This window comes from Oryza sativa, chromosome 1 (assembly GCF_034140825.1).
Source record: "Oryza sativa Japonica Group chromosome 1, ASM3414082v1".
In the NCBI taxonomy this organism is placed as follows: domain Eukaryota; kingdom Viridiplantae; phylum Streptophyta; class Magnoliopsida; order Poales; family Poaceae; genus Oryza; species Oryza sativa.
Genome location: NC_089035.1, coordinates 25916969 through 25929247, shown reverse-complemented (window position 1 = coordinate 25929247; position 12279 = coordinate 25916969). Strand labels below are relative to the sequence as shown.

Genomic DNA, 12279 nt, shown 5'->3' with positions numbered 1-12279 from the left:
TATGGTCATCATCCAAACAGCCCCTAAGTGCCTTAAACATGTACTCTATACTTGTACAACCATACATACTAACTATAAGGAGTCCGAAAACCCCTTCTGACATCCGGTCAAACGTCCGATGTGACATCCAAAAATTTTCATTTCACCAACTAAATAGGCCCAAAATGAAACCATGCCACACTTTTTAGAGTCACTTAGATGTGGAATCTAGATTATAAAAAAGAAATCTTGCCACACTTGTGGAAGCCAAATAAACACTCACCTAACATGGTTAAACTTATCTAACCTCAAGTGTGGCAACTTATGGTCATCAACCAAATAGCCTCTAAGTGCCTTAAACATGTACTCTATACTTGTACAGCCATACATACTAACTATAAGGAGCGTTTGGATAATGGGTAAGGAAAAGAGATAAGGGGCGTTTGGATAATGGTCAAGGATAAAGGGATGGATAACTAATCCTAAACCCCCCACAATATTAGCTGTAGATGAGTTGTGACCTGTATGGATCAAATGAATTTTGAAGGTTTGGAACAAAGGAAATAACATCTTAAATTCTGAAGGAAAGGTGAGATATTTGAATTCCTTAGTTTCTCACTTTATCATATACAGGCGAGGTGGTATATGATAATTGATATCCCTTTCCCACCCTCTCAAACCCATTATTAACCAAATAGGTCAAGGCTTTCTCTTGCATTGGTACATTTTTGGATTTTGTAACACCAAACCAGCAGGGCTTACACCTCTACCACGTTTTTTTTAAAAAAAAAATAGAAAGAGAAAGAAAAGAAGAACAGAAAGGTGGAGTTTCGGCAAAAAAAAAAAAAGTGCATCACCTTGTCAAAATGCAGTCACTTTAAACCGTTGTTGTGTAGCTTCCATCCTCCTATTCAGACGGCTTGTATAATACAGAGATAATAGGCTTGTATAATTGTAGTACAAGTCTAGTCATTTATATTAGTAGCTTCGTATAGTTAATTAATAAAATAAGTCTAATTTCTATGCGAGCGTAGCTCAACTAGTTAGGTTGACATAGGTGCTCACATTTACGGCTAATTATTCTTTCAGTGGTTTCTAAAAAAAAAGTTCCAATTTCTCTATCTAGATTCTGGTTTTGAATATGGGGTGAGTGCATACGCGTTGTGAGCGGGTTTTGAATATGGATAATTATTCTTTCAGTGATTTCTAAAAAAAATGTCTAATTTATCTGTAGGTTCTGGTTTTGAATATGGGGTGAGTGTACGTGCATTGTGAGCAGGGGTTATATCCTATCTTACTATAAAGTTATAGCCCACTAATTCTAAAGCTCAACATGCAAACATGACACCTCATTATCCACTAGCAATAATTACATACAAAACTTATGTAAGCATGCAACATCATCTATAATTCATTGAATTCTACAAATCAACATCCAACCATCTTCCTTCACATTATTTTTCACAATATTTTAAACATATATATATATATATATATATATATATATATATATATATATATATATATATATATATATATATATATATATATATATATATATATATATATATATATATATATATATATATATATATATATATATATATATATATATATATATATATATATATATATATATATATATATATATATATATATATATATATATATATATATATATATATATATATATATATATATCTTAACATAGTTTGACAAATCAGTTTTATTTATTGTTAATAACTAATATAAATTTTACTTTTAGCTCGATTATTAAAAAAATATTAAAAGTTACTTAGGAATTTTCGCAGCAAAGTACGGGGAATCACTAGTTTAAGAGATGTTAATCCACACCCTACAGTTGAGAATTTGCATGAATGAAACACAATATTTACTAGATGCTCAGTAAAATAAAAAAAATATGTTTTTTAGTGATAGAAAATTCAAAAGGTACGCCCTTTCATCCCAAAATATATGCATTTTCAGTGTCTAGATTTATAACCAAAAGTTGTTATATTTTTGGGACGGAGGTAACAGTACATTGTATTATATGGGTTGGTTCTGCATATCCTCGTATGTGTTGGTTTTGTAATACATACGCTATCAGTGCCATTTCTACAATATATGTCGAATTGTCGATACCATAATAACCAGCGCATATAATGGGTTAAAGGTTTCTGCAAGTGTGTCTACGTTGATTTTGCAGCGAGCCGGCGAGTTATCTAACCAGCCGTTGTGGATGAACACTTCTACTATAAACAATACATACAACGGTATAAATGATACGGAGATACGTAGAAGACCGTCTATTTTACTAATCAATGAACAACATTCTCATGATTCTCTCTCGTCACTCTATAGTCCTAGTACTACATAGCAAACCTATCAAAAGAGTAAGATCAAGTTATTATTGTTATTATATATATATATATATATATATATATATATATATGATCTATAGTTGATAATCTATGGAGAAATAAATTACACAACTAATAATAATTATAGGATATATCTCTACTATTATAAAAATTGAAGATGTTTTTGCCGGTACTTTGATACGTTATCTTTACTAGTAATATGCCCGTGTTAAATGTTACGGTGCAATTCTTTTTGTTTGTATTTTTTTTAAAAAAAATTCATGTTACCAAAAAATATTTTTATATGATCTGTGCATTTGAACTTTAATTAAAATCATATCGTACATTAAATATATTTCATGTAAAGTGCAGTACTATGATATTACGTGGGCATACTAAAATTTTACAAGACTTAATTATATATAATCACTTAGTACACAATATAAAAGGGCAATATACGCTAAAAATATGTTAGAGAAGTATAGAGTTATTCCATTATTTATTGCGGGCAGAAAATAAAGCATTTGTTACATATATAAAATACACCCCATAGGTAAATAACTATTCTAATGTTTTGCAGTTGCATTTCTAACTTTTTCCAACCAGACCGAATTCAGCCCAACCCAGCCAACTCTTCACTTTAGAAGCGTGTGGGGGAGACAGAAGAAAAAAAATAATTCTACTTTTTGTTTATAATATTTTTTCTCTATCTTTTCAGATCACTACTTGTAGATATATTTTTTATACGTATTAGTATAATGCAATTAGATGCATATGGTTATATAAATTATCATGCATCTATATATTTTTTTTATGGAATGAACTATGGGTTTTTTATTTCATTGTGACACACATTTCATTTCTCAATGGTTTTGATATAAAATATTTATTCATCTCATGCGTGTCTTTTTTTTTGTGAGTGGCATACGTATGGTTATATCTATGGGCGGCATTATAATGCCTTTACGTTGTTGATATTTTATACGGTCTATATATCCTATATTTCTATTATACCATTGAATGAAATAGATATATATTCATTTAAGTTGTATGGAAGAACCATATAGAAGATATAGAACAAAAAAATTAATCCAAAAAAATTTTGTAAGCATGCATCCATTAATGTATACAAAAATTTTGTCTATATTTTTCCTTCATATCTACTCGGCTTCAATTATTTTCCCAGTATATTGAGATCATGTTCCTTTTATGGAGGAGTTGGGAACACATCTGGCAGATGATGGTGTGCTGTACAAAACAAGAGGACGATGGTGACTAACATTCTGATTAGTAATTTACTATCTTCTGGAATATGTTTTCAAAATAATTTTGATCTTGCGAACCTACCTTTGCTCACCAGTCAAGAATGTCTTTATAGACAATATTCCTGGTGCTCTTCCCTGCAAGGTCAACCTCTTTCTTAGGCTTAGCCAAAATCCTTGTTGTTTGTCGTGACACACCCCTTGAGAATGCGATGTATAACTGACCATGTGAAAATATGGGTTCTGGAAGATAGATCCCAACATTTGGGATAGTTTGTCCTTGTGATTTATTTATGGTCATTGCAAAACTGAGACGGATTGGAAATTGCTTCCTCTTGAATTTGAAAGGAAGAGATATATCATCAGAGGGAGACAATGGGATCCGTGGGATGAATACCCTTTTGTTGGCGCGCTGTCCACCAACAATCTCAGCGTCAATTACATTGTCTTGAAATGTCCTAACCATTAGTCTTGTTCTGTTGCATAGACCATTGTTAGGATCAAGGTTGCGGAGGAGAATAACAGGACAGTTGACCTTCACTTTAAGCTCATGGGGAGGGAGGCCATTTGGAGTGATCGTGTTCAGAAAGTCCAAAGGGTAGCTATTTTGGGTATCATCATCGATTGAATCAAAGCTGTGGTAAATCTTTTCCTTTCCAGGAAACCTATCAATCATCTTCATGTTTAGCTTATCCACGAAATCATTTTTTGTTGAGAGGATGGCCCGTGTGCTCATATATTCCACGGAGGTCGTATTTCTCTCATCATCAAGCGAGGGGAACACATATTCAATCAATGTGTTCACTGAATCTTCATTGTCCAAATAACCAATGACAATTTCATCAGGCAGACGGACGTAATCATCTACGATCGTGTTTTTAGTCCCGTTTCCAATCCTAAGTAGATAATCTGAAAACCAAGGATCAGATTGTGCCCTCATGTTATGCGAAAGGCTTATCTTCCTTATATTCTTCCATAAATAAGATCTCTGCAAGGTAGCATCAGTTATCTGTGCCCTTGTCCCACGTGTCACCACAGGAAGAACTTGTCTAAAATCACCACCAAATACAATGACCTTTCCTCCAAATGGCAACGTATTGTCCATAATATCTTGTAGGGATCTATCAAGGGTCTCAACTGCCTGACGCTTTGTCATTGCAGCTTCATCCCAAATAATCAAGGATGCCCTGCGAAGTAGGTCTGCGGTGCCACTCTGCTTTGTGAAGTTACACATGCTATTATGAGCAAGCTTGATTGGAATTTTAAACCTCGAGTGAGCAGTACGTCCTCCGAGCAATATCGACGCTGCGATACCAGATGTCGCGGTTGCAATGGCTATTAACCCATCAGATCGCACCCTAGCAAGTAGTGCCTTGTAAAGGAATGTTTTTCCAGTGCCACCTGGACCATCAACGAAAAAAACCTGACTCTTCTTCTTAATCACATGTTGTATGATGTCATCAAACCCTGCACGTTGCTCATCGTTCAGAGATTTGTATATATCTAGATGCTCTGGGTCAATTGGCACAGACTGCTCCTCTCTGACTTTAATCGGTGTGTCGTTGGAAAAAACATCTGGTTGACGAAAGCATAACATGCGTCAGTTTTTCATTGATTATAAAAATAAAGACAATTAAGGTGACACTCCTATCACATATTACATGTATCAGTCAACTCAGGAAGACCATAGTCTGAGATATCCTTTCCCATGGAATGAAGTGTATCCCGTATGTCTCTAAGCACCATCTGCTCTACTGACATCGGGTTGGGATTATCTCGGGCATAATCTTCAGACATTGACTCCTTATGTTTGTGCCACAAAGCACATATATCAGTAACCTCACAATAGGCAAGTATAGTCACAAACAAGCGACGGAGTGCATATGGCATTTGGAAAGTTGCAGCCTCGCTCAAGCAGTCATCATGTGACATGTCTGTCTCAACAAGCCCACTCTTCTCGCATGCTTCTCTACAAGTGGAGTAAGTGATTCCACATACTGTTCTTAGATGCTCATGCGAGGTTGGACCTCTAACATGGTTCAGAAGCACCCTAAGATAGTATCTTTCTCCCTCCGCCGGGTGCGCATACACGATCCGTCCAACCTGGCAAGTCTTGGTTTTTCTTTTCTGCCATACATTTTTCCCTGCAACCCATCTATAGTGCTCCAGAAACTCCTTGTACAGTAACTTTCTTGCCTTCGGGTCTTTGCGATTCATTTCAAAAAACTCTGTAAGTGTTGTCTTTTTGTTAGATGGTTTGTTCACGACATCCTCAAGATTACCAGACTCATCATATGCAACATATTGCATGTTTGGCAAATGAAGCTGTAGCTGTAAAACCGCCGGATATATACCGAATAGTGGAAAACCAAGAATCCTATATATAGCCTCTGGCGGTGAAACATATCTGGCATCTCTATACTGCCGTATCTCATTGATTTCTCCAGATGGATCGACTGAGAACGACGCACAGTCATGTCCTTTATATACATATTTATATAGATACTTCACAGATTTGATGCTTGCACAAGCTTCAACATTGATGTGGCAATTATACCTCATGAGCAAGCCAGGATTGTATGGGACCACCCACCTATTGTCCAACACCGCACCTCTAATTTTTACATGCCACCCGTCATCTCTCCTCCTGTAAGAAGGATAAGAGTCCTTCCCTTGTTGTGTTGCTTGACAGAACAGTCGGGGAAAGTTGAAGCGACACTCTCCATCCACCATGCATGCGCACTTTTTTGTTTAGCTCACCGCACGGCCCATGCAACATATGCTTTATGACCAGACGATGTAGCACGGGGTATTTTTCCTTGTCTGGTATCTCTGCACATATAACTTTATCATAACCATCTAGGTTTGTTAACTTGCTACCTGGCTTCATGATTAATAGGATATGTTCATGTGGGAGGCCCCGCTTCTGAAACTCGGTAACGTGAGCATATGCCTGAACCTCACCGTAATACTTTTTCTTGGTGAACAAATCTAACATGTCTCGTAGCTTGGCCCTGAATACCCTTGCAACAAGGTCCGGTCGATCTTGCGGCTGTTGGCCAGGATAGAGATTTTCTGTTATCTCCTCCCAATTTGGATTGCAGGTCATCGTGATGAAGTAGTATGGTCTCCCGAAACGTTGGACAAGAGCCATTGCATTAAGAAACCACCGCTGCATGTCGCGATCGCCACCAGGAAAAGACCGAGGTAGAACAATCCTCTTTCCTACCTCTTTACCCCTTGTCTCTCCAGAATTGATCACGTTGACGACACCCTACAAAATAGATAGCATGAGCATATATTAGCAGCATCGATTTTTGAATGGGATATGGTTTAATATTATTGAATATGTATTTTATTTCATTCACCTGGTACAGCTCAGCTCGTATCTTCTTTTGGTTCTCAGGGTTAGAATACCAATCCAGGGCATAGACTCTATCTTAATGTATATGTCAACGGCCCATTGCTGGAAGAGACGACGTCCAAATAAAATAATGTTGAAAAGTCCCCTCCGAACCTGTAGCCTAAAGCAATAGTACTCTCTTGCAGTGACAAATCTATCTTTCTTCCGCTTGCATGACCTGTTATCCACCTCATTAGTGTCTTCATCGTATAAAGTATTGCCAACGTCATCATTCTCTGCAACAAAAATCAAGAAATATACTTAATTCCAATGGCCTAAAAAAGTATATATATATATATATATATATATATATTGGTAAGGTCTCATACAAGCTAAGTTGTACATACCCGGAGGCTCGCCAAAAGTGTTTTCTTTGCTTGACAGAACAGTCGGGGAAAGTTGAAGCGACACTCTCCATCCACCATGCATGCGCACTTTTTTGTTTAGCTCACCGCACGGCCCATGCAACATATGCTTTATGACCAGACGATGTAGCACGGGGTATTTTTCCTTGTCTGGTATCTCTGCACATATAACTTTATCATAACCATCTAGGTTTGTTAACTTGCTACCTGGCTTCATGATTAATAGGATATGTTCATGTGGGAGGCCCCGCTTCTGAAACTCGGTAACGTGAGCATATGCCTGAACCTCACCGTAATACTTTTTCTTGGTGAACAAATCTAACATGTCTCGTAGCTTGGCCCTGAATACCCTTGCAACAAGGTCCGGTCGATCTTGCGGCTGTTGGCCAGGATAGAGATTTTCTGTTATCTCCTCCCAATTTGGATTGCAGGTCATCGTGATGAAGTAGTATGGTCTCCCGAAACGTTGGACAAGAGCCATTGCATTAAGAAACCACCGCTGCATGTCGCGATCGCCACCAGGAAAAGACCGAGGTAGAACAATCCTCTTTCCTACCTCTTTACCCCTTGTCTCTCCAGAATTGATCACGTTGACGACACCCTACAAAATAGATAGCATGAGCATATATTAGCAGCATCGATTTTTGAATGGGATATGGTTTAATATTATTGAATATGTATTTTATTTCATTCACCTGGTACAGCTCAGCTCGTATCTTCTTTTGGTTCTCAGGGTTAGAATACCAATCCAGGGCATAGACTCTATCTTAATGTATATGTCAACGGCCCATTGCTGGAAGAGACGACGTCCAAATAAAATAATGTTGAAAAGTCCCCTCCGAACCTGTAGCCTAAAGCAATAGTACTCTCTTGCAGTGACAAATCTATCTTTCTTCCGCTTGCATGACCTGTTATCCACCTCATTAGTGTCTTCATCGTATAAAGTATTGCCAACGTCATCATTCTCTGCAACAAAAATCAAGAAATATACTTAATTCCAATGGCCTAAAAAAGTATATATATATATATATATATATATATATATTGGTAAGGTCTCATACAAGCTAAGTTGTACATACCCGGAGGCTCGCCAAAAGTGTTTTCTTTGCTTGACAGAACAGTCGGGGAAAGTTGAAGCGACACTCTCCATCCACCATGCATGCGCACTTTTTTGTTTAGCTCACCGCACGGCCCATGCAACATATGCTTTATGACCAGACGATGTAGCACGGGGTATTTTTCCTTGTCTGGTATCTCTGCACATATAACTTTATCATAACCATCTAGGTTTGTTAACTTGCTACCTGGCTTCATGATTAATAGGATATGTTCATGTGGGAGGCCCCGCTTCTGAAACTCGGTAACATGAGCATATGCCTGAACCTCACCGTAATACTTTTTCTTGGTGAACAAATCTAACATGTCTCGTAGCTTGGCCCTGAATACCCTTGCAACAAGGTCCGGTCGATCTTGCGGCTGTTGGCCAGGATAGAGATTTTCTGTTATCTCCTCCCAATTTGGATTGCAGGTCATCGTGATGAAGTAGTATGGTCTCCCGAAACGTTGGACAAGAGCCATTGCATTAAGAAACCACCGCTGCATGTCGCGATCGCCACCAGGAAAAGACCGAGGTAGAACAATCCTCTTTCCTACCTCTTTACCCCTTGTCTCTCCAGAATTGATCACGTTGACGACACCCTACAAAATAGATAGCATGAGCATATATTAGCAGCATCGATTTTTGAATGGGATATGGTTTAATATTATTGAATATGTATTTTATTTCATTCACCTGGTACAGCTCAGCTCGTATCTTCTTTTGGTTCTCAGGGTTAGAATACCAATCCAGGGCATAGACTCTATCTTAATGTATATGTCAACGGCCCATTGCTGGAAGAGACGACGTCCAAATAAAATAATGTTGAAAAGTCCCCTCCGAACCTGTAGCCTAAAGCAATAGTACTCTCTTGCAGTGACAAATCTATCTTTCTTCCGCTTGCATGACCTGTTATCCACCTCATTAGTGTCTTCATCGTATAAAGTATTGCCAACGTCATCATTCTCTGCAACAAAAATCAAGAAATATACTTAATTCCAATGGCCTAAAAAAGTATATATATATATATATATATATTGGTAAGGTCTCATACAAGCTAAGTTGTACATACCCGGAGGCTCGCCAAAAGTGTTTTCTTCACTGACATGTACATTACCACCCATTGGTGCAGCACTTGGTGCATCAATGTTCATACCATCAGGAATATTGTTGGGTGTTTCGTACGGCATTTTGACATTCCATCCGGTTTCGCCGTTAGGGTTAAATAAAGGATACGCCAACAGGTCATAGCAACCATTGTATGCTTTGATATAGCTAGGTTTCTCCCCTTTGGCATGCACCATCACATGCCTATCAAAAGTTCTAACCGGATCATCCCCTTCTAGCCAGATAGCAGCAACTTGGGATGTTGTAGGAGCATTATATCTTCGTTGGTCAGGGGTGACATTCGTGTTGATCTCAATCTTATAGTCATCTAGATTTGGCATGCTACCGACTCGGTTAAAAGTCTCAACATATGGGTTATCCGCCAAGATTCTTAGGATGATTCGCACAAGGTTGATATCAAGATCAGGGGACCTATTTGCTCTGTGTGCAAGATCAGTGTCTTCTTCCGTATCGTAGAAGTACAACTGCATATGACGTGGACCATGAGAACCTGGCACCAAATTATCTAAACGATGGTACAATGCACCGTGCACTTGAAATGTATATACACCGGTGCCTGCAGCAGTGCTCACGTTGTGGTCAAGGGTCACTCCAAGACTTGTGAATGAGAAATGTGAGTTGAAGTAACGAATATGTTTTCTAAAGTAATTCGCATCATTATCAACCTGGCTTGTAAACAGGCGTACCAACTCAAGGGGGACCAATGGAGTGGCTACTGTTATCTTCCCTTGCCTGCAGCAGAATCCAGGGGGCTCGTACTGAAACCTAATCGCCCCACAGTACTTACAATTAGCCACTTTTTTTAACACATGATGTTTCTTTGGCAGGTTATGATAAACATAATCGTATGGATCTTCAGTATCAACAGAATTAACACCCTTGATATCCAAGCGATATGACTCGTAACTATCGTCTGAGAGAGGAAAAGTAAGCACAGAATTAAAATATGATCATATATACCTACTTGTGTTGCAAATAGAAAAGTATTATTATACTTTATGTTACCTTTATTTTGCAATTCCTCATCATCACTATCCACGACGTCACATGTCTGCGTCAGTTCGACATTACCTGATGGAAGGTGGATTAGTACACATAATAATGTATAGTTGGGTTAATATAATGCATAGTAAAATTGTTTATAAAAAACATCCAGCATTAAAATAATTTCAGAATGCTCACCTTCGTCGTCATAATTGTTTAGTAGAGGTTCGAATAGTCTACTATCGAATTCAATGTAATCGGAACTTGGAACATCCTGATGAACAGCTTGGACAGGTATACTTTCGTCTTGTGTAACTCCATCTGCTTAATCAATATTTCATGAAAGAATAAATTGAGCGGATGTTGAAATATTGATTTCTGCATTGAATTTTATAGAGATGGAGATTACCTAGGATGGGTGAGTGTTGGTCATGTTCAATGCTAACTACTTTCCTCTTCCTACATTGTCTTTGGTAGGTATCATTTCTGTGAAGCCAATCCACAGGATCATCTAGATCAACAGCTTCCTTGTCTAATACACTTGTTGCTTGCAAAACGGTAGAATATGTCGTTCCATATGGTGAAACTAGATGAAAAAATTGTCAGAACAATAGATTAAATCAAAATGTTGATTCTGACAGTAAATCTTACCATTATGATTGGTTGATTCAGAATTTGATCCGCTAACAATGTTTGACTCAGCCTTCTTCCTCGCACGGTATTCACGTTGCTTTCTGTTCCTTTCCTCATTTGCTGGTTGGACGGGTGTTAAAGAGCTCACACTCCCATCAAGATTAGTTAACCCCAGCTTCTTCTTTTGGCGATATTCACGTTGCTTACGGTTCCTTTCCTCTCTGGCATCTTTGGTAGTTTCAGCTAGCCGGGCATTGACAACTTCACTTCCCATAGAAAGAGAAGCAGTTGTTGGTTGCATCAGTGTACCAGAACACGGGGTAATTGCTGCAGCCTTTTTCCTTGCACGACATTCACGTTGTCTTCGGTTAGCTGCTTCCCGCTTATGTAATACCTCATTGGAAGGTGTTAAAGGTGTCGTTTGCAATACATCTAGTCTGTTGGTAATATCTCCGAATGCAATACGCTCTTCAGTTTGTGGCCTCGTTGCGTCAACACCTAATTGCCAAATTTGTACATTAGTGGTTAATCCTAGCTTGCATAGTAGTGCCATAACCATACATTGCACTGTTTTAATCGTGTATTATGGCGAATTTGCTAAGTACATTAACACGACTATGAAATTGTGTGCAAGGTCAATCAAAGATATGACAGACACCATTTGGCTCAGATGCAACTATGAATATCTGGAGTTATATGGCACTATATGTTATATGGTTAATATTAGTGTGAAGTGCATAATTAAGGGACAATCATCACCAATCGCTCGACAATGCACACTTTATTGGAATGAACAACCAATGACATGTACAGCTGTCTGAAATAGACAATTGAAGTTCGTTTCAAATATTCACACGTGATGATTATGTTATCCAGAATTACATCCCAGTCAACTCTCAAAGTTGAGAAAAACAAATAATGTCTCACCCATTTTATCCATTATGCTTTCTGTCTACTTCAAGAAGCACTCCAACGGCTAATTACACTTGTTCTGCACATGTGGAAAACATTTAGCACTCCGTATGAGTCGTAATCACAAACATTATATACAGAATAATAAAAGATCATT

General features: G+C 37.9%; 1 protein-coding gene across 1 annotated transcript; it reads right to left on the bottom strand.

Annotated features, from left to right (window-relative positions):
• Positions 1–3692: 3692 nt before the first annotated feature.
• On the bottom strand, positions 3693–11763 carry LOC4326592 (uncharacterized). The gene is made up of 13 exons (XM_066308011.1): positions 11229–11763; positions 10987–11163; positions 10776–10898; positions 10599–10664; positions 9538–10506; positions 9311–9432; positions 8554–9067; positions 8214–8335; positions 7457–7970; positions 7119–7240; positions 6362–6875; positions 5263–6081; positions 3693–5176 (listed from the first exon to the last, which is right to left on the bottom strand). Exons 1-13 carry the CDS (start codon positions 11761–11763, stop codon positions 3693–3695), a joined length of 6081 nt encoding a protein of 2026 aa, XP_066164108.1.
• Positions 11764–12279: the final 516 nt, after the last annotated feature.